Here is a 23,440-nt window from a genome sequence, read left to right on the forward strand (position 1 = left end):
TTGTGAGGCTAGAATTTTATTGTTCATAGGTTGATACATAAACATAACATATTTGCCAGAAACTGAAAATATGAGCTGCTGACATTAGGTCAAAATTTTCAAGAACTCTCCTTTGTTCAAACAAATACCAACAGAGTCTGGAAAATATAAATTTCTTACTGTTAAATCAAATTCATTGTTAGGGAACATTCCTTCTAGACCAAATTTAACATATTAGACTAAAGCACATAACACTGGCAAATTTATGATCCTGGGGTTTACAGCATGCCATCCTCAATTCCCAGTTTCTGTGCCAATTCCACAAGCTTCCAAGAGATGACCACTATGAGCTCTTCTGGACAGACCTTCATCTACAGTACAGGAACTTAGCCAGAAGAAAGACAGATATATTGCCATTCAACAGTTTTACAAATCTAGTATCAAAATAAGCTAGCTATTACAGCCAGTCAACATTAAAGCAAGGAATTCTCATATGTACTCCAGGAGACTGAAATTCATACAGGACAAATGGTGCATAGCTCCCACATCTTGTCTCCTTCATACTTTTTGGTCAACTAACTTGTCAAATCCTTCTTAAACTTTTCTGAGATTTTTGCCCAGGTTACAGTCATGATTGCAGTAATTGATTTAGGGCCATTTAGGGCAATTTATTCAGTTCTTCTGAAGATGTCACTTAAATAAAATTTATGAAACTTAACTGAAAATTGATGCATCTAGCAGCATTTCATGAAGTAGCTTGTATCCCTATCTGCCTATAGGATACCAGTTCAAAAGTACTTTCTTTACTATGCAACAACAGGAAAAAAAAACAAAAAAAAGAAAGAGTTGAACTGCCATCAAACCCCTTAAAAGGCAGGTAGGACTATTTTATTCATATATTAAAAATAATTTACTTTCCCAAAATAATGTGCAATTAGAAGCAGTTCAGACTATTTTAAACACAGATCTGGAAAGTGTTTGAAGAAAAACTAAGACTGAATCACATTGCACTGAACCTGAACTGAAATATGCTGAAATGCTTTAAAATTCTCACTTTGAGCATTACTGCTTAAACCATGAATGTTTATTTAACATGTGCACTATGCAGGCTGTCAGACAGTTGCAAAGGTGAGTCTCTGTTTACTTTTTCCTGCCACCTCCACCACCTGCAAGCATGCTGGCCACTCGGATGAAGATGTTCAGTGTATCGGTGTAGATACCCATGCATCTAGGACACAAGAAATCACAGTTACTACTGCTGAACAGACACAGAATTATTTGGTGCTTCACACTATCATACTTCATTTCAAGAGCCTGCATGAACTAACTTTACAAAACTCAGCTATGATTCTCCTCAGTGCTTTGTATGTCAAAAAAGGCCTACATTTTGTATTCTGTTCTACCAATTTTGCCAGCAAGAATTATAAAAATCCTAATGGATAGTATACTATTCTCATACAGGAGCCTCTGCTTTTATACTGAACTTTGATCTGTTCACCTTCAAGAATTTTAAAGAAAATCAGTATTACTCTAATTAGAATAAAGCAGAACCAAGGAGGTAAGAATTAACCCAGGATCAGACAGATATTTACAAGAAAGTTACTTGTTAGTCAGACTTGGTTTTAACTGAGTCAATCCTTCCTTCCCTATCCATCACACTATTGCAGCTTTTTTATTTAGTGACAAAGACTAATAAATATTAAATGACCATGGGAAGTTTAACTTTTTTTGTCTGAACTGATACAGACAGTTATTTTCAGAAAGCAACTATAAATTCTGCCAGCAATGCTTTAGAAAACAAAAATACATTTTAGAATGCATTGCAGGAGGCATGTGACAGCACACACTCAATTCTATTTCTCACGATGATTTCAGTTTTAACTTCAGTAGCTATTTCCTCACTGTTGTTTTCAAACCCTGCGATTCTTCACATTTAACAGCAATACACTTTTGAACAATAACCAAAAGGTTATTTTTGAAGCATACTTCAATCTAACTTGAGGCAAGCTCTTACCCAGTGTCATGGTTTACCACGGCTTGGTTTTTAATTAGAGAGGAAAGTCTCCGAGTGAGGCAGTGCCCGCCCCCCGAGCCCAGCGGTGCTGACAGAACACTTACGCGTTGATGGGGTCGTATTTAACCACTCCGTAGACGGGCAGCGTCTCGGCCCGTTTGACCACCAGCTGTGTGTCATAGAGCAGGAACATGCCAAACAGCACCAGGCCGCCGTACACCGCTACCGAATACAGGCCAGCGCCCACGGCTGAGGTGGGAGGCAGGAACATGGATCCTGGAGAGGAATGTACAACACTGCTAAAGGAGCTGTGTGCACCTGCTACTCTGAGTGGGGTCACACCCCAGTCACTGGAGCACACACTCCACAGTGAGCATTCAAGTCTCAGTTTGTGGTGTGTGTTTGATGCCAAGAGCTTTGCCACGCACACCGAGATGTAACATACACAACCTGGTCCATTCATTTTGAACATCCCAAGGAACTGTGCATTTTTCTTCAGGTGAAAGTACCTATGACTACAACAATGACTAAAACACATGAAGGAAAACAAGTGGATCGAGAATTAAGGCCACATTTACTGCATTCCCTACTCACAGGCAGTATCTAAAATATAAGGCACCCCTACTGGCTGTTTGTCAGACTAACATCTGCCAGAACCATAACTCCACATTTGTTTCCAACAACAAGTATGACAGAATATTTTCTGCTGTGCAGGAGTTGCAAGGGCTATATTTAAGGCAAATCTTCACTGGGAAGACCAGCCTGAAACTAACTGTGTTATGAACTTAAGGTCATAACCTACTTTACAGGACAGTATTGAAACAGTATCTCACCGATTGAAGAGGCAATAACGAAGCCTAAGCCTATGCCAAGCGGTCCTCCCATGTTCAGGAATTTTTCACTCGGAGCACACATGGCCACAGTTGAGAGCCCCCCAACGATTCCAGCAGTGTACCAGGCAGCTCTGATCAGCAGAGGACCACCAAGGAAGGCCAGAGGAGCCACCACTGCACCCAGGACACCTGGGCAAAGAAAAACAGAACACATATAAGACTTGGAACACCACATGCCAAACCCACTTGATTTTTTAATCTCCAGTCAGATGGCATGGCTCAAACTGCCACACCTGCCAAAACACCAATGTACTTGATTGTGCTCTTATCTAGAAGGGAGCACAATAAATTAGCAGCCTTAAATTCCACATTGTACTTTTATTTAGCACTAGAATACTTCAGGGAACTCATCTTGGGGAAAAAAAGACTAACAAAAGTCACCATATTGATTGGTTCATAACAGAGCTAGTAAGAAGAGATATTTAGTGTGGACTAATAAACTAAATAATAGCACTAGGAGCATGCAATACTGAAAAGCAGGACAGATTTCTGATACAACAATTAGTTAGGGAAGTAAGTCAGATTTTTTTGCTAGAGGCTTGTAGGAAACGTGTATCTAGCTCATTAATATCTCATTAGGTTGTTTCACTTAGTAACAATCACTACAATAAACATAATTTCTTCTTGACAGACATGTTAGCTCTGGAGAAGCAAATATGACTTCAGTGCCCAACATCCACATGTTTTTTCTGAACTACAGCATATTTCTGGCAAACAGTTTTGAAAAATGAGAGCCATTGTTATTTGAAGTAGGAATCATTAGTGAGAAATTGATCTGTACTAACAACTTAAACACCTGATGGACACACATCTCAAAAGTAAACTAATACTAAAAATCTCTTTTTTTCTAGTCAGGCTTTCAAATACCTCCTATCCTGCACAGATGAAGAATGGTTAGTGTAGGCAAGTGCATGTATAGAAGTGGCAGTGGTAGAAAGAGTCAGAAAACCAAAGCAGCCATGAAACCATCTAGTTCTATTCAATGTGGAGTACACATACCTCAAGTTTAACTTGAGCATGAGTTTTGGAAGACTATGAAAAACACCAGAGTTCTGTTAAGGACACTTAAGACACCTTTCCCTTACATTCAGGTGTTCCCACTGATCTCTGAAAAATCCCAGTTTCCCTACAGCAGTAGATAAAAATTTACTTTAAAGCCAGAGTTTTGTTAAAGTAAGCATCTGGTCACACTGAAGCACAGACATCTCTACAACAAACACTGAAACCACATACCTGAATGCATCATCCACGCTGCATGCTTAGCTACTGGATTATGTTCATAGGATATGGACCTGACCAACAGTCCAGCACCAATCATAGCTGCAAAAGTTGCACCAATTGCCTGAAGAGACAGTATTACAGAGCTCAAGTTAGCATATGGACATATGGTCTGTGCTCTAATCTCCTAGTCTAAGAGTCAACACTGACTCTGAAAACAGCAACCTAATTCACAACTGGATTATTCATTGATTTTACTCCTGTAAGGTTGCAGTCAAATCTTTGCAGATCTTAACTTGCAGTAGTTTTCATTTATTTTTACTCAGCCTTCTAGAAATCCAAACTTAACTGTTAAGCTGGCAACTCTCTTGGCTGTGTAAAGTAAGAAAAGGAAAACCCAAGATTCTCTGCCTCTCACTCTCATTAAGGTACCTGAAATGTGTTAGCCTTTTTTTGTATACATTTCTCCACCCAAAACCAACACTTAGTACACAGGCTTTTGCTACCAATGATTTTTTAACCTCAGTGCCTCTTCTTACTCATAGTTCTAAGCAGAATCATTCAACATCTACCAGACTGGTGAGAAGTGTACAACTTTATCACCAATGATGCGTTATCAAATTAATCTCCCTAAGTTATGTAGGTGTTGGCATTTAACTGCTGCTGTTTCGCTCCACTCAACACACAATGCATACTAACCCTACCAGTACCATTTCAGCCTTGGCAAACAGGAGACAGCTTTCAAAGTGCTCCATGGGAGAGCACAGGGATGAGTAAGAATGCACAGGGACCTCAGTTTCTACTTATAGACAGCAACAGAAACTGTGCCATTAGCTTTAGGTATTATGTACAGATGGTAAGGATACCATAGTGGTTTTTTGCTCATACAGTTTGTCTTTGACAAACCATCAAAGCAGTATAGAAAAAACAGGTTAGAACGTGACTAGAATGACCAAATCTTACATCATAAAGTATCATCAGGATACCTGAACAGTCTTCATGGATAAGGACACTAATGCAGATTAAGTTTTGCCTTACTTTGTACCAAGCAGTTTACATTTCTCATGTGTTTTTTTTTTTTTTTTTAATCAACCATCATTTGGGGGCATTTCTCAGCAAATACTTGCATTTCTATAACAAAGCTTACCAGCCAAGAGCCCTTTGTCATGAGGTTCATGAGTGCAGGAGATCTGCTCACTGCTGCAGCAGACAGAGCTGTCATGCCAATACTGCCCGCAAAGTACATGTACGTAGACTGAATTCTGTCCTTCACATACTGTGGCCAAATACTGAAAAATAAGCAGTCATACAGAGCTGTGCAGTTAGCAGGTTCAGAATAGAAAGCAGCTAAAAAAAATCAAGCTGTTAAGTGCATTCATAGCCATGGATATAAGGGAGGTTTCATAATAGTGATGTGGTCTAGCAACTTCTGCCATGAGTTTACTATACAATGGGGACTGAACATGTCAATCTTGCTGATTTAATCTAATGTTAACTCAGTAGAAACACTGACAATCACAAATAATGCTAACTATAATCCAATTCTAAGCAAAAAGCATGCACGGGAAACTAATTAACACTTTTAACTACAGAAAAAGTAAGAGAATGGTGTGTGCATGTATCAAACTGGTTTCAAGTAAAAGGTCTACAGAATGTGTACTGGCACTAAACAGCTCACAAACTGCTGAGTCACAGTGCACATGGTTATCTGACACCACAGGACACAAACGTCATTTTGAGAGCTCTAACAATAGCAACAGACCTGGACGTAAGTGACTAACTGCAGTATCCTTTGCACAAAACAGAAAACTTTCCCTGCTAACACTAAAATTAAACATAATGCATCCATTTTTACCCAATCCACTCTTTTGATGTGTTACTTAAGGCTCATGCAGAAAAAAATTACACAGTTCTATGTACCACAATCTTTTCATAGACACAAGCAGCACATGTTCAGTATAACTGCAGACTGCCTCTTCCAAATACAAATTAAATCAAAATGTGCCCAACACACATTTCTCCCAAGCCCATGCTTATTACTACCCATCTTTTAAGTCTAACTATACAGTTTTGCCAACAGCCAGGTTTTTTTTGACCAAGAAGCAATTCACCAAAGTTCTAAGAACACATTTATTAGATCAAAGCTTTTGCCAAGATAAGCTGTTTAATGGAGACATTCTTAACAGCTGTATTAAAGTTTAATGAACAGCCTCATAAGATCACCAGAGACACTGGCCTTAGCAATGCTTTTCAGAAGACCACACTTCCTAAGTTATCTGGAGCACAACTCATAAGACAAGTTTATATACTCTTTACATTAGATTTAGCAAAACAAACTCACTCAGGTTACTAGGTATTTAAGGCTGAATAGTTCTAATTTTGGTTTAAATATCTGCAGAGACACAGGCAGGGGTTTACTCTTCAGAGCTTAGAAAACCATAAGCTGAGTGTACACCAGGTGATAGCACTGGAGAGACAGATAACGAGGAGATGTGCTCCATGAGAGACGTATCCCATCTTACTTACGCAGCCCTTTCGATAGCCCCGGTCTCGCTGGACATGCCCATCCCATAGTAGCAGAGGGCTCCCAGGCCAACAGCAGCCCCTCCAGCAACAACGAATTTCCCCAGGCGATCAGCTGTGTGAAGAAACAGAAACCACACTCTCTCATGAATGCTTTTTCCTGGACAGTTAACAACATCCTCATGTGAATTTTGATGTGTCTGCAATAGCTGCTCCATTTTATCCCTCCTCCTTAAAGCTTCACTTAATTTCAAGTCAGCTCACTACCAGTTTCAGTAGTGACAAATATATTCCTTCGAGGAAGTTTTAAGTTAAGGTTCAAAGATTCTCAGTATTTAAAGCACAGCTCCTCTACCTTTAAGTGCAGCTTCTGCAGATGGCTCAAATGCTGCTTCTTTCACTTCCTGGCCAAGTTTTCCACGCCTTGCACCCGTTCTTACTCTGGTGGAATAACTCTGTTAGATTCAGAAATAACATAAAAAATATTTAATGAATTAATAGAGAATATAGTCAACTTACTTGCTACAATTAAAATTGTTAATTAATCTCTTATTAACTTGTGCTCACCTTCATACATATGAAACAACTGTGCTCAAGGAAAACAAGTGAACATTTAAAGTTTAGGAACCTTTGTGAGAAACATTCACATATTCTATAAGCATAGAACCAGTGCAGTGAATTCCAGAAGCTGGAATTTTAAGACTGCATTTCTTCTACTCTAGTCCCACTGTACTAAAGACTGCCACAAGCCTCTTTGTTAAATATAAAAACATTATTGTCACTTTTCTGTAAAAAGGTATTTTGCTTTCTACACTAAAACACTCTTTGAAGTGGGAACACTTCAATGTAAAAAAAACCTTGCATGATACTTGCATTTTACAGACACTAAAACTGGAAAAGCAGCACAAATTTTTTGCTTTCAAGTTTAACCTTGATTTATAGAACAAACCTTGAATGAAGGCCTATAAAATTCAAGATTTTTAAGGTCGACAAGCTCCAAGTAATTATAGTATGCTGCTCAAAGTCGTAGTAAGTTGCAAGAGCAACACAGAATACACTCACACTTAAGTTCAAAAACAACTTTTTAAATTTCCTGACCATTTTTACAGAAATTTTTAATTAAAATTGCATCTGAGCAGTCAAGGACTCACATCAAGCTGTGAATTGTTTCAACAAATACAAAACCTACAAGCATTACTCTCATCAGCTATTAGAGCACTACAATTCAAGGGGTTTACCAGAACCCTTCATTTTGGTCGTGTTTGGCAGCTAATGAAATCCAGCCTAATGCTAGAAAACTCACACACACAAAAAACCCACCATGTACCTACAAACTTAGAATGCTTAAGAGGAAAATATGAAGGAGGTGAAGAATTTGCCACTAGCATTTTCATCAAGATGACAGAAGAGCAACAACAGCCCCTATAAGTTCTGAACTGCAGGTCTGCAACAACCTCTCTTAATGAAGAGTAAACAGTGTCACAGGATAATGACAGTCTGGTTTTTAAGAATGCTGGTTAGATTTGTGATTGTCCTGCCATAGCTTGGAAATTGCTCTAACCTAGACTACAGCTCAACAAACATTGGGACTAAAATAATTGAAAAGAAAGTGTTTATTTTAACACTATATTTCAGACTTTAACTTGGGAACAGGGAGACAGAACACCTAACTACCTATTTTGAGGTATTTTGCCCATTAATTTCAAGACACAAGTCAGTCATTGAAACAGAAGACTTCACTTCAACTACTCCTAAACTCCTGTATTTTGACTGAACAACATTCTTCCTTCAGTAAATTAGAGCAGAAGTCTCATCACATCAGGTACTCCATGCAAAGCGATTCTTTTGGCAACACACTTAACCCTTTAAAATAAGTGCAGTGAGGGTGATCAGAAAGAGGATGAGCTTACCTGGCTAGGCTGCCACAGTCTGTATGCCTTTATACTGGAGCTCCTCAAGGCTGGGGAAGCCTGAGTGATGGTGGGGCGGATGGTCTGGCATGGCAGGGCCCTCAGGCACACCAGCCTGGCAGCCAGCATGGTTGCTGAGATAACTTAACACACTGTGCTCCTGCAAATGCACAAGAAAATGTATTCTGCTGTTTTGTTACATGGTTTTCAGACAAAGCACACTTACTACTTATTCTCAACTACAACAGAACTAAAAAAAAAAATCCCAAACCAACTGACCAAAGAAAATCCATAGTAAAAACAGTATTATCAATGAAGTACTGTAATAGGGAATAAAACCTTCTTAAATACAGTTTAATTTTGCTTTACCTGTATTTGTCTCCCAGTTCCATCAGAGACTTCTCTCTCACAATTTACTCAAAACCAGGAGCACATACCACTTTTTATATGCATAAATTAAATCAAGACCCTTTATGTACTTATGCTTGAGTTACTTTGGCAACTAACCTTTGTCTTGAGACACAACATTGCAGGACTATTCTGCTCTCCTAATTTACTTAAAACTCCAAATGAACAAACAGCACAAATGTATGATGGAAAAATACTTGGAGAGAGATTTTAAGCCATCCTTTAAAGAATCAGTGAGCTTTATGGGCACAGCATTCAGTCAAGGTCACAGCCCAGAATACAGGTTCAGGTGCAATTCTGAGCAGAAAACAGTGACACCACTCACAGATAAATCGACAGCACCAGCAGAACCAGCCTGTGAGTTCCACTGGTAGCATAAAAACTGCCAACTCACTGCCACAAATGGTGCACGTAACACAAAAATCCCCAAGGCCCTGGAGTCACTTTAATGTTCTTTAATTACAATTGCACACAAACCCTGATATCATGGAACACCCCAACTATCAGTGCCTTTTTTCACATGACTGGTCGTACTTTATATGTGCAGGGATCAATATAAGCTAAGAGTATTCTAAAGAAAGGCAGGTTTAAACGCAGGTGAGAAACAAGCACGCACAGCACAGGAGAGCTCGCATTAATCACAGAGGAGTGACAGAGAACATAATAACCCTGCTGCTAGAAAGTCACTTTGCTCTGCAGCGCAGTTACGAAACGCTGCTTCTGTAACGGGAAGCACTTTAGGAAGCACATCCTGACGGCGCCACCAAACGCGGCCCTCCCACGGGGACACGGCCTGCAGGAACTGACACGGAACGCTCGGCGACTTTTACTTTCCTTTTTGGAAACTGGCATTCAGAGCAAGGTAACTTCAAGCGCTTTATCAAGAGCATAGGCGGACAGAGTTGAGAGCTAAAGACAGACAATTCCCACATATTAACTGGCAGCAGCGTAACGTAGCGCTGGGGAGTCACCGCAGCCCGGGCAGGGCGGCAGCCGGGCCCGCCTCAGCCCGGGCCGGGCTCTCTGTCTCTTTCGGCCCCAACACCAACACCGGCCCCGGCCTCAACCCGGCCCTCGCACCTGCCCCGGCCCCGCGCGGTCCCCGCCGCCTCCGGCGCACTCCGCCCCGCTCCGCTCGGCTCCGCCGCCGCACCAGGCCCGACCCCGGCACCGGAAGTGACGCCGAGCCGCCCCGCGCGCCCGCCCGCGACTGGCTCGCTCTCCTCACGTGACCCCCGGTCCCGCGGGCGCCATTGGCCGGAGCGGCGGTGACGCGCGCGGCCGCCATCTTTGGCCGCGGCAGCGACGGTTCTGGAAGCGCGCGGGCGGCGCGCCGGCAGGGGGCGCTCGCGGGGCCGGCCGTGAGGCGGGGCTGCGCCCGCTCCGTGCCGCGGGAATGGGCCGGGGTTAATGAGGCGGGAACACCGCAAAGTATCGGCACGGTGGGATAGGTGGGAGTTCAGGAGCACGGCATTACAGCGCCGCGGGAATGGGCCGGGATTAATGAGGCGGGAACACCGCAAAGTGTCGGCACGGTAGGGTAGGTGGGAGTTCAGGAGAGCAGCGTTCCGGTGCCGGGCCGCTGGCGGTGCCTGCACCCCGCTCACGGCCTCTGCCACCTCCGCCGCTCGCTCCCTGCGCATTTCAGCCCTATCCTTCCCGGCCTGTCAGAAAGTTCAGGACCTTTGCACTTCCTTCCCTTACAGCACAGTGCTCTAGAAGCTGGAGGTAAATCTCCCCCTCTGTAGCCTCTTCGGAGTCACACCTCTCTTCCTTGTGGATACAGCCATGCTTCAAGGCTGGTGCTCTCGTGAGCCAGAGTTGTGTATGTAAATCACAAAAGTAGATGCTGCCAGCTCTAATCCCAGCCTTGCAGGGACGCTCCACGGCGCTTCCCACGTCTAAACATTCCCTTTGGGCTAAACTATTTCTCAACTGGCAGCTTCCTTCCAGCATCACTCCAAATGTCTGAGATTTTTTTCCAAGTTTTACTCTAATCCTGAACTGAGATTTAGGAAGAACAGAGCAGCGCTTCCCTGGACTATCAAATCCTCAAATTTATATCAGATTTTGCTTTGGGAGCCCCTTTCCAGTTCCACTCCAGCTACAGCTCTGTAGTTTCTTTCAGCCTTAACACTGCATACAGCCATGGTTCTTCATTGCCAGGTAAAAGAGACTGTGAAGAGTCTTGAGCAGGATCAAAGACAAATATAATAGAAAAGATGTATTGAATATAGAATTAAGTCCAGAAATGGAATGAGTGTTACAGATCCACTTTGGTGAATTGTGAGATTAACCTTTCTGTATCTCAGAGCCTCCTTGTTTAAACTATAAGAAATACAGTGACCTGCTAGTTCACAAAATGGAAGTCGAGAGAGATATGGAAGAGGTCTGAAAGTGCACCAGCACGTAAGATATTGAGGAAGAATCTGAATTTAGAAGAATGAAGCAGAAGAACACATGAGCGGCCAGACCTACTGGGGTTTGAGGTCTGATTCTTACTTACTCTGACACTTGTTTGCTTTCTGTTGGAGTAAATGAAAATGCAGAGCTTTGGTGTCTATTGTATTGAGGTCTCCTACAACACAAGGAAAAAAAAAAGAAAGTCAGTTTCAGGCTATGAATATGTTGTTTATTTAGAGACTTGTAGTGCTTATTTCAGAGTTTGTAACACTCTTTAATTGTTAGGTACTAAAGGATTCATTATAATAATTAATATTTAAATTTATAATTAAGTTATTAATAGTAATAATTTATGCAAGGAATCAAACTTATCTCTTTTACTACAGCATATAATCATGTAAAGAACTCTCCTGAGACTTTCAAATAAGATACTCATCCCAGCTTTTCCCCAAACTGTTTCTTAAATAGATAATTTTGTAAGAAGCAACCCAAATCTGCACAGGGCCCACCCTGCAGCAAACTCAGCTGTTGAAGTGTTCAGTGCCTTTGTTAAGGCCTGGATGGTGGCACAGAGGGGCTCTCAGGTTTGCAGTGGTACAAGACTCAAAGGGGTGGGTGCTGCACCACGTGGCTGTGCTGCCATCCGGGGGAAGTCGACTGGCAGAGAATTGGGCAAACAGGAATGCCATACACATCTGCAAAGGGAAGTGCAGAGCCCTTCCACCAGCACAGGGGCTCTCCAGCTGCAGAGGGGAAAGATGCAGGCACGCTGGAGAGAGCCCTCAGGGGTGATTGGCTGCAAGGGACAGGCTGGGAAAGGTGGGGCTGCTCCATCAGAAGAGAGGGCTTAGGGCACTTCATCATAACTGATGGCAGGGAGTAAAGGAGCCAGACTCTTCTCACTGATTTCTGGTGGCAGCACAATAGGCAGTGGACCTAAACTGAAATATAAGACCTTTTTTTTTTTAAGTAAGAATTTTTTAGTGATTTTTATTCTTTTTTACTGTAAGGGTAGTTGAACAGTGGGACAGGTTGCTCAGAGCATTGTGCATTCCTTCTAATGGAGATTTTCAATGGAGAAATAGTCCTGAGCAACCTGCTTGTGCAGGAGGGTTGGCCTAGATCATCTTCAGAGGTCCCTGCCAATCTCAGCTATTCTATGAGTCTACAAAGTATTGATGATTCCTGAAGGATCTGAAGCACTTTTGGCTTTTTTAGGACTGATATACGCCAATAAGAAGTATTTAGAAAACAGTAACAGTTGTAAAACAAAAGTTATTTTCAAAGCAACAAAAATAATAGTAATAAAAAGGAAACCTCATGAAGATGCTGTTTTTTGAAAATAAGTGAACAAATCCTCAGTAGTCAGAAATGTAAACAGGAAAACTTGTACTGAAAGTTTTTACTTGTACATGAAAATTTCTTCCTTTTTTTTTTTTAATAGGCCACGTTTTCAACAACATGTTTTGTGTGTGTTATAAATCTTACATTTCTCTAGAGAAGATCAAGTACAGTTTGATATTAGAGGGTTAACTTCTAATTAGAAATTTTACAAGATCAGAAAATGCCATTATGAGGGGACTTGAGTATCCTGAGGGAAGTGTGAAGTCAGCTCCAAACCCTACATGTCTTGCAGGAACAAGGTGAGGAACAGCCCTTTTTCACCTGCTTCCCAGCCCTGCTAGATCCCAGCAGTGACATTCCCATGAATGGCTGATGCCAGGGCTTTAGGGATGGTGGTCTCACACTGCCATGCCAAGGGGGAAGCTGATCTGGCTGCCTGGCTCCAAAGCTCTGCTCCCCAAGTCCTGTAGGAGAAACATCATGTGTTTTCTAAAAGTGAATTCAGCCTGTTCTTAGAGATAAACAGTTTGTGAAGGGATTTTGCTGCCTTGCCCTGAAAGGGAGGATCGTGAGCAATGCAGTCATCTTCCACGTGGGGTATTTTCAACCGTGCACCCTGCCTTGCCAGCCACCTGCATTGGGACAGCAAAGCCACACTTACAAACAGCCCTCTGCAATCCTGGGAAGCCACGGGAGCCACAACAAGCCCATTACTGTGCTAATAAACAGAGTCAATGTCAATTTTGAAGCTTAAGCTTATAACTCGGCAGCTCTGGCACCCTTCTGCAAGAAAAAAAGCATCTCAGTCATTCTCATGGCTGTGTTCATCAGCAGGAAATAAATAAATCTGTGCTGAGCACCATTTCTCCTTAGGGTAAACTTTGCCATTGACGCTTTCAAATTAGAGCTGAAGAAAAATATTTTGAAGGTTTTCTGGCTGTGCTGATTCCAGCACTCCATGTATCTCTCCCAGCAGATTACAGAGTACTTTTGGACTTAACCTGTTCCTGGTATTCATATCACAAATGCATATTCATTAGGCACCATGTTCTTACTTTAGATGAGATATCATTAAACACTGCAGTGTGGAGGGAATTTGGGGAGACAGTAATGATGACTTTCTTGAAGCCTGGCAAGAAAAAAATGCTGTTAAATAGAGTATTACTTTACCATGGAAGAGTAAGTCCTGCCTGCAGGAATTTGTGCAGCGAGAGCAAGAGCAGTGCCAGGAGTGAAAGCAGTGTCCATATTTTCTACAGGCACAATAATTTTCAGGGTCTTGGATTATTTGGTCACATCTCAAAACACCTCAAATAGACAGCAGCCTCATTTCAGTGGTACTGAACTGTGCTGGCTCTGAGCTGTCTTCCCTCCTTTCTGTTATAAAGTTTTCACCTTGCTCATTTTAAAAAGCATTGCACTGAAATTTGTACTGCACCTTGTATCTTTTGAGGACTTTCATATATGTTTACATTGAGCAAAAGTAATTCCAGTCTGGAATTGGAGAAAGGTTGCCTGCTATAAAGAATTTCACTTGTTTTATCTCCTGCTAAAATAAAATTAATCCATCATGGCAGACACTTCTGGGGTCAAATAGTGTCTTCTGGACTGTTTAAGGGATAGCTGGATGTTTTTATGTGTAAAAATGCTGTTTTTGAGCACAGGAAAAGCATCATTTAATTACCATAGACATTAAATAATTAATTTGTATATACATTTGTATAAAAATCATTTAAGAATGGAAAACAAACAATATATCTGTTTGCAGTCTCTGGAACAGGCTGAAAATCAAACAACACTCAATCTCAAAGAATAAAAATGGCAGCTGTTTTAAATGTGTATTTTCATACTACTGGGTGTTCTGCTCTTGTCAGTACTTTTCATGACAGTGCTCTGAGCACACATACAAGTTTGCTTTGCAATCATTCTGCAAACTTCAAAGTTGCAACAGAAAAACTCTTTTCAGGTAGAATGTGTGGAAACCTGCATGCCTGGTGGCTCTGTGGGAGAAACAGCTTCTGTTGGGGGCTTCTTCAGTCGATACAGTGGTTTCCTTCTAGGGCATGCTAAAGAAAGGAGCATTGTATCAGGCTGTGTTGATAAAGAAGCTTATGCTCTTCAAAGCCCTAAGGGATATAAAAAGTCTGAACCTTCAGGTTCACTGAAAAATTCCTGCATTCAGTTTTTTGATCGTTCATATTTAGGCCATATTTTTCAGAAAATTACTTTGTTTTTCGGTTTTCTGAGAGGAAACATCACCCAGGTTGTAGTGAACATTTGTTGTGTGTTTGATTCTCTCTGGCCATATCAATAATCCTGATGAAGTTGTGCCTCTAATGTGCATCTGCTCCCTCAGGGAAGAGGCACAGCTCCCTTTGCCTTATTAGCAGTACCCTTTGCTTGGCCTGGCACCCCCATTTCCTCTTACTCTGGGTCTTTCCCCAGCACGTGCCTACCTGGCCTTTTCTCAGCTCCTGTGACATTCCTTTGGCCTCCCCTTGGTCACAATTCCAACACTTCTGCGCTCTTCCAAACCTGCCATCTTTTATCCTTGCTTTCTCTCTGTCCTTCATCAGTCCCTTCCCCTTTCTGCACTGTCCCTTGATTCCCATAGCCAGGATCATTATGGCCTCTACAGTTTGTAGCCATTTAAACAAATGGTTTTTGCCCTGTCAAATGTTAATGCTTAACTTTATCAGCCACTAAAATAAACTTCCAAAATCAGAAGCTTGATATCAAGACCTGTTTTCTCCATTGATTATATATTTTGTGTCTCATTTGGAGAATGAGGGCTAGAGAATGCATTTCTATTCCCAGATTTACCAAGGCTACAATACGTGAAGGTAAATAAACTTGAATGTCAAATGACCAGTTCAGTAAATAGTCTAAGCTTGTCAGTAACTATGTGAGTAACACTCTCCTGTATTAAAGTTAGAGTAGATGCTCAGAACTTCTTGCTTTAGTTACTTGTGAGAAGAGCTTTGGTTTCTCAAGTGCTCAGATATAAATGAAAATGAGTGCTTTGGTGAACAAGGACCTGACATTATTTGGTTATAAATAAATACAGGAGATAGAATTTTTTTTTCACTCAAGATTCTATTTGAATAAATTGTACATAAAAGGACATTTCTTTTTCTTGAACCCTGTTTTAGAGGCTATACCATGAATTATTTATTTACATCAGACAATAAAAAACGCTAAAACAGCTTAAAAATACTTTTCCGTGAAAGAGTGAAATCTACATTTACAGCCTGAGACCTCTCAACCTCCAAGAAATTGCTATTCATTTTGTTTAAATACAACAAATACTCATTTTCCTAAGTGCCTGTGAACTCTATGCTGCAGCAAAAAAAATGACCTAGGGCTTTGTCTGAAATGGCTGTTTGTGCTTTCTAATTACTTTTAACATGCAGAGCACTGTTCTTCTGCAACTTCTTGAAAAAAAAACCCTATTTGAAATTCAGTAAGCTTTGATTTAAAGTGATTGGTTTCCACCTGGATGGAGTGAAATTTTCTACTTGCAAAGTTTATTAGTACATTAAAAGATGCAAATTAATTCATAATTCTTTCAGCTCATTCTCTTGGGAACAATTATACAAGGAAATTATTAATGTACAAGAAAACAACAGTTAAAAATCTCAAAGGGCAACAGAGGTGTGGAATATATGAAAACATTTAGACCTAGCTAATAGCAGAACTCGGTTATAATAATAGCAGTTCATAAACCAATTTTAATTTTTCTTTATTTGTAAACTGATAGCAGCCACATGGTGCAGACAGGAAATCAAAGGCTGGCAAGGGCCCTGTTCTCAATGAAGGGCTGAGGAAACAGTATGCAGTTTTGGACTTGTGCTGCCAGGGTTTCCAAGGATCCCAGCCAAAGGTGAGGCATCACAGCTCATCTCTGCCCATGGCTCTGCCCACACCATCCCAAGGGAATTGCAGACCAGGCTGTCATTTCAGTGCAAGCCTCAGCACTGGTAAACAAGCCCTGTACTCTCCATCTGTATAATGAAACCCCCTAGGATCCAAGTAACATCTGATGAAAAAGAGCAAACAGACTTGCTTTTTAGGTTTCTTTGATCCACCTATTTTTTCTCCTTTTATTTAAGGTGTTAAACAACTCAGCTACTTCCATTCTTCTTTTCATAATTTATCCAGCATGCTTTTAATGTTACATATCTGATGAAAATTTCAGATCTTTACAATGAGAGTCATAACACAGTCTTATCACCAGGACACTGGTGACTGGGCTATCTGCTTGCAGCACTCCCTGACACATGAAAGGACATATGACTTCCTGTCAATGAAAAGACTGAGAGGGAAATACATGCTCCCAAAATACTGTAAAACAAGCACCACTACTGAGAGAAGTTTGTCCTGAAGAACTTGTCCTTTTATAACTTTAAGCAGAGCCACAACATAATACACACAGATCAAACCTTTGCTGACATAGTTTACACTAGGACAAGACAAACAGAGGCATCACATGAACTGAGAACAAGGTTACCTTATGGAGATGTAGTAAAATAGGAGTAAAATAACTTTTATTAGACTTGCTCACACATGCCTTTCTCTACAGACTCCAAGGAGTTTACTGTTTGCAAATGAAAAATGTTTGCATTTGAAAAAATACAATGCTTTACAAATATTTATCTCCATTTTCAGAATAGCATAAGAACTGAAATAATAAATCTAAATAACAGGGATTGACAAAATAAAATCCTTAAGAAGAGTGGACACAGTACAGTTGTACATACAAATTGCCCAGACAGAAATCCAGGTTCTAAATACAGCAATATTTATTGCATTTTTTTGTGACAGTGGGCCACTTCCAAAACACCCTTCCTCAAAAAAATTCTCAAATTTCAAAAGCAAGATTTCGTTTTGATGATGCATATAAAGGAAAATATAAGTTTCTACATGTTAAAAAATGGAAGTGCTGAAAATGCTGGATGAATTCCTCTTCTGTTTTGCTTTTTGCAGTTGCATGACTAGATGAATGTATTTCCTTTTGCCAAGTGAAAATAAGCTTCCAGGGAACAATTCTATCTCACAATTCAGCTAAAACTACTGAGAGAAATCACTGATTATTACCCATCTAAAGCCATCATTCTGTATATTTAGAAGAACATGTGGGTTCACTGGAAAAATAATTAATGTAACACCTCTGTGCAACTGAAATTCCACTAGCCTCTTTTAGCTATTTTGTTTTCTGCTGGTTTCTGCTACAGACCAAAATCCCCATGAACTGAGAGAGGTGTCAAAGAATCAGAACATTTCTGAGCGATAATGCTGACAAGAGGCTGTTATGATTAAACAGTTTTCAAATGAAAATTCAATTATTTTAAAAATGCAGACCCATTTTTTTTTTACTGAGGTTGGAAGAATAACAGTTAATTTTAGTGTCATGTTTGTTTTTGCCCTTAAAAAGCCAAACAAAGCAACAATATTGAAAACTTCACAGAATGGGCGATGTCCTGTGATATGTGGAGTATAATAAGAGGGTGAGGCTAGAACAGGACTTTTCTAAGCAAAATTTTCATCCTCAAGACTTTGCTTGAGGCTGTGAAATGTGTAACAAGCTGGTGGCATGTTTGATTCTGAAGGGTCATGTACCTACATGAGAAAACTGTGATTTAACTTGGGATGACATTTTTGTAACTTTGAGGACAAAATGGACAGAGAAATTCCATGTCACCATTGAAGTGATTTCTTGTAAGGCTAGCAGCAAGGTTCAGTGGCTGAGATCCCTCAGCTGGTGCCTCTGTGATACGCCTCTTTGGCTGCAAACCAACAATGTCAGCCTAGCATAAATGTGACTGCCAGATCCATTTTTTCCCTTTGAAGTGCACAATCCTAAAGGATCAGGACAAAGCCTTGGAGAAAACAATATTCAAGTTAAATATCATCATTGTTTTCAAGAAATTACTTTAGTAGCTATTCTAATTAATCATGGTCGTTCCTTGTCTGTATAGACAGCAGGCAGAAAGGAGTGTCACATAAGGACAGGCTTTCAGAAGGAGTTTCCCCCCTTTACACACAAGCATAGAGGCTTGACTTAACATAGAAACTCAGAAGGCTGCAGATAAAAAGGTGAGAGCTCCTCTAAATGTCAGGCTGTGCTTTGGTTACTGTGTTTTTGGAATTTGGCCCTTAGTATTATAGTAATTCAGAAACTTGCTGCTGATTACTACCAAAGCAAAATCTGTGATATAAATGTGTGAAACTATGAGACACTGAAAGAAATCATTGTGGGAATGCAGCGATGCTTCACTGATCCAGTGAATTCACTTAGGCCAATGAAGTGTTTCCATCCCTGGTCTCAAAGCATTGCTCATCTACCAGAGGTGGTCAAGTGAGACGTACCTCAGGTGGTGCAGTTTCCTTCCCAGTAGCCAGAAAGCAAATGAACTGAAATTTTGAACATCAGCAGGAAAAATAATCTTTCCTTTGAAATGGATATTGTTTAAGCTGTGATGAGAAGTAAGAACGAGTGGTGAGCAAGTGCTATAAAAATACCTTGGTCTAGTTTTAAAGATATTTATGGGAAGATTTACTTATTGCTAAATGATGGAGAACAGTTACAATCTGTTATAGTTAATTTACTACTACATAAGTGAAAATGTGCTAAGAGCAGCACACTTGTTAAATTAAAGCTCACTTAATGATTACACAGCACTTGGGAATAACATCTAGTTAAAGAGTAAGCAGTAATGGATGTTTTCTGTAGAATCATTCCTTTTGGGAAAATAAGACAACCAAACCCTTTATATTTTTGCTCATAACTAAAAGATACAAAATACCAGAAAGAAGACAAGGAGGGATTTCCTCTTTTATTGAATACTGGAGTACTTAACTAGAGCTACAGTGAGAAGGTTACTGGCTCTGACTCTCCACCCTATTACAGTGGGTTCCACTGAAGTCAGTACTATTACCTTGCTGAATCACTCTACAACAGCCTGAAAGAAATCAGATAAAATCCTGGACTGGATACTATCTATTATCTACCCCTTTTGTCATTTTTTTCTTGTCACCACAGTATCTGAAAAGGTGATTATTAAATCAATAGTAACAAAATCCCAAGACTCAGAGAAAAGCTAGTATTTTCCTCTTTTATGGGAGTGACAATTTTAGCTGAATCAGGGCTGTTCTTTGGGTAGGGAGTAACCTTGTCCTGGTTTAACCGCGGCCAGCAGCCAAGCCCCACACAGCCACTTGCTCACTTCTGCAATGACAGGATTGGGGAAACAATCAGATAGGTAAAAGCTGGAAAACTCATGGATTGAGTTACAGGCAATTTAATACGGAAAGTAATAGCCACACAAGCCAGGAAAGAAAAAACATGGAATTAGTTTGACACTTCCATGGGAAAGCAAGTAATCAGCTATCCCCCAGGACACAGGGCTCCATCACACCCAGCAGTTACTTGGGAAGACAAACACTGTCATTCCAAATACTCTCCATTCCTCCTTCCCTCTACTTTAAATACTGAGCATGATGCCAATCAAATCATTCATGAATCATCATGAATGTGGCTGTACCCTCATCTATCTCCTTTTCCAAGATGGTTCCTCTTCAGCACAATGTGACCTTTTTACATTGAGTACTTTTGCTAAAGAATTTAATTAAAAAAAAAAATCTTGAAGAAGCCTCTGCAGCAATCTCGATATATGAATGTTGGGTATTATTATTGTCACTATCTTTTTACATAGGAGCTTCATAAAAGCATAGTTTCTGTAGTTCAGGGGCCATGTTGTGGCCATCCCATGTAGCAGCAGGAATATCTGGCTATGGTTCAAAGCTCAGTTCCCTGTGGATGGCTTTGCTAGAACCTGCTGGAGGATAGCTTGGTCCTAAAATGAGGAAAAGTATAGTTTTGGGATTATCAGCCCTTCCTGTGCTAACATGGGATGGAAAGTACTGATCGTGGGGAGCTTCCTGCACACTGTCTTTGGGTGTGGCAGAATAGTTCCACGGCAGAGGCACTGTGGAGGACTGGAGAGAGTCTGCACTGTGGATGAAACACTAGCTACCCTACCTCAGTTCAGAGCTATGAACCAATGTTTCCTTTTTGTCTGTGGCTGTCAGAAACCCCTGCATATCCAAGCTCCAAACAGAGCAATGGTAACTTGTAAAATGGGTCTTGACTTACAGTACTCACAGTGTACATCCATATCTCTGGCTACAGCATCAGATCATTATTTTTCTTTTGATGCACATGCAGTAATTGTGTGCTACTGGCCAAGAAGGTTACAAACATATTCACTCATTTTTTTAATGATCCTTCATCATAATGGGTAGCACCTGGGATCTAAATGAAGATCACATGCTGTATTCTCTTTGTCTCATAAGAAATTTAAAGTACATATTTTTGTGGTTTGTAGTATAATCACTAAGAAGGCTGGAATTAATGAAATTCCTATATGATTAAGAGAAAAGCATTCTAGCCTTTTCTACTTATTAACAAAGGAAGACTGTATGTAAAGAAGGTTGATTAAAAGTTTATGTTTCTTTTCGTGCAGACATCACAGGTAAGGATTCTAAAAAGTGCTCAGTACTGATCAAAATAAGAGTTACTAAAAGTCAAGAAATTGTCTTGTGGGGAGAAACACCTTTCATCCATGATAAATCATAAATATTGAAAACATGCAGTGGTTTTTGAAACAAGAGTTCTTAATGGTATTAAGGACCTGCTTATGCAGAACCCATGCAAATTTATGTTTGCAAAAAATACTTTTAATTTCAGATTTTCTCCTCAGATATTGTGGTATTTTCTGGCTGTATTTGTTATATTCCGAAATTCTTTCAACTCAGTGTAGACTTCTGCACTTAAGATGAGGCCCATGGAAGACAGAGCCTCTTATTCTCCTGTCATGTGTCCTATGACATTTTACTTACTTGAAGTGGATAGAGCTTTTCTGATTATATAAAGGCAGCTGTGGCTTTTGGGTTTACATTGGAAATCATTCTCAACTGTAACAACCTGCTGGAGCAACACAACCTGCACATAATAATGCTGCTATGTAATTTATTAATCTAAAATGTTCCAGCTTACTACAGATACCCATAAAATCGTATTGGTAAGTGCACAGGCTCTGAAGGGCATTTTATATAGAAAAGCTATACAGTAGAAGCTGCTGCCCATGAAGACTTAGCATAACTAGATAATGTGCTTAATAGTATTTATTCATAAAAGGCAGCCTCTGCTCTGCAGTTTCTTACAAATAATTTAGCATTGAAATATCCTAGTAGCAAAAAAAAAAAACCAAAAAAAACCAAAACCAATCCAAAGCGAACAATTATGCAAGGAATGGAGATAAAAAATGCCCATATTTTTGAAAATGAAATAAATGCCAATATGCAATTGTTACATAGGCTATCTAAATCTTCTGCATCTGTTTCCCTAAAACTGGAGATCCACCCATTCAGCAAGATGTCACAATGGACTGGTGAAGGTCAAACACATTTTTAAGTAACCATCTTACACAGGTTTACTGAATTTCAGCCTGAAAAGGACTTCTGTACAGCACACACCCTAAAATCTCAAATGATTTCACAATCAACTGTGGAACTTCTGACCAAGGTGGTATCTCTGGATTTTCCTTTAGGAAGACACCCAGTCTGTAAAGGGTAAATGGCCACATCCAGATTGAATCCAAGTCCATGGCTGAAATCATAACTGTGGTAGATGTATGGGTCACTTCCAGTCTCTGTGTCTCTGGTTTGCACAGAGAATTCAAAACTGCTCCCACCACAGCACCTCTGCCTTCTGCTCATTTTCACCCTTTCCCTATTCCCATGTGCCCATGGAACCTCACGAGTACTTGATGATGTATCTTCAGGACCTCACAGTGTAATTGGAGTAATTCTGTGGGACACTGCTGGGCAGCAACAGGATCCTGATTTCAGTTGCAATCTTCTAGAATAACACTGAGAAAATCACTGGAAGGTGGGAGTTGCTAATGGAACCCAAAGGAGCTGGAAGCTGCTGGACATCAAGGACAGCTGGTTATATTTGTTTCCTTTGGCTGCCTCTGTCTCAGTGTCTACCACAAAAAAACCAGGGGGGATTTAGTGATAACACCTTTTAACACAGACAGAAATAGTTGATTGTAAAAACAAACCCAATGAAATATTCAGTAATAAAATGGCCAAGTCACTAAATAATGCATCCAGCTGGCTCTAGTGCTTGACCTTTGCAAAATTCCTTGGGGGTGAAGTGCAAACTATTTTTTTCCCCTGATGGTGTATTCCTGGAGAAACACTGGTATGAGAACTCTGTATTTCACAGAGAAAGCAGCTCATTTTTTAGCTTTAATTATGCATGTTCTTCAGTGGGTGGCCTTCTTTCTTAGTAGGTAGTGAATCAATATCCTGGCACAGTGCTAACGGGCACTGTGCTACCTGAGGTGCCATCTTTCAGAAAAGAGACTGAAAGCAAGGTCTCTCTTTTTGATTTTCCTGGCTCTCATGGCATTTTTCCTTTTTTTTTTTAATAATAAAGGTGTTAGCATCAGTGCCTTGGCCAGGGTCCAAGTTGGGTAATTACATTCTGTCTCCCTAAATTTTGCTTTGTGCAGTTTTAATTTAATATGGTGCCTTCTCTTCCTGCCCTAAGTTGTTTTGTGTCGTTGCTGGGCACTATTAAATAACCTCCATATTTCCCCTGAGACAGCTGCATTTAAGCTGTGACTAAGGCAAAGCCTGTACATGGATTTCATGAACCATTCCCAGAGAAGCAAACA

At 40.4% G+C, this 23,440-nt stretch overlaps 1 protein-coding gene across 2 annotated transcripts; it reads right to left on the bottom strand.

Annotated features, from left to right (window-relative positions):
- On the bottom strand, positions 1-10,125 carry GHITM (growth hormone inducible transmembrane protein). 2 transcript variants are annotated; one of them, XM_056494425.1, is made up of 9 exons: positions 10,026-10,125; positions 8,538-8,697; positions 6,983-7,082; positions 6,631-6,742; positions 5,252-5,393; positions 4,120-4,228; positions 2,827-3,015; positions 2,098-2,269; positions 1-1,207 (listed from the first exon to the last, which is right to left on the bottom strand). In XM_056494425.1, exons 2-9 carry the CDS (start codon positions 8,664-8,666, stop codon positions 1,120-1,122), a joined length of 1,041 nt encoding a protein of 346 aa, XP_056350400.1. In that variant the 5' UTR covers positions 8,667-8,697; positions 10,026-10,125; the 3' UTR covers positions 1-1,119. The 2 variants fall into 2 exon arrangements, with proteins under 2 accessions (XP_056350400.1, XP_056350401.1); XM_056494426.1 differs by lacking the exon at positions 10,026-10,125 and adding an exon at positions 9,562-9,956.
- Positions 10,126-23,440: the final 13,315 nt, after the last annotated feature.

This window comes from Oenanthe melanoleuca, chromosome 6, assembly GCF_029582105.1.
Source record: "Oenanthe melanoleuca isolate GR-GAL-2019-014 chromosome 6, OMel1.0, whole genome shotgun sequence".
NCBI classification, from domain to species: Eukaryota; Metazoa; Chordata; class Aves; order Passeriformes; family Muscicapidae; genus Oenanthe; species Oenanthe melanoleuca.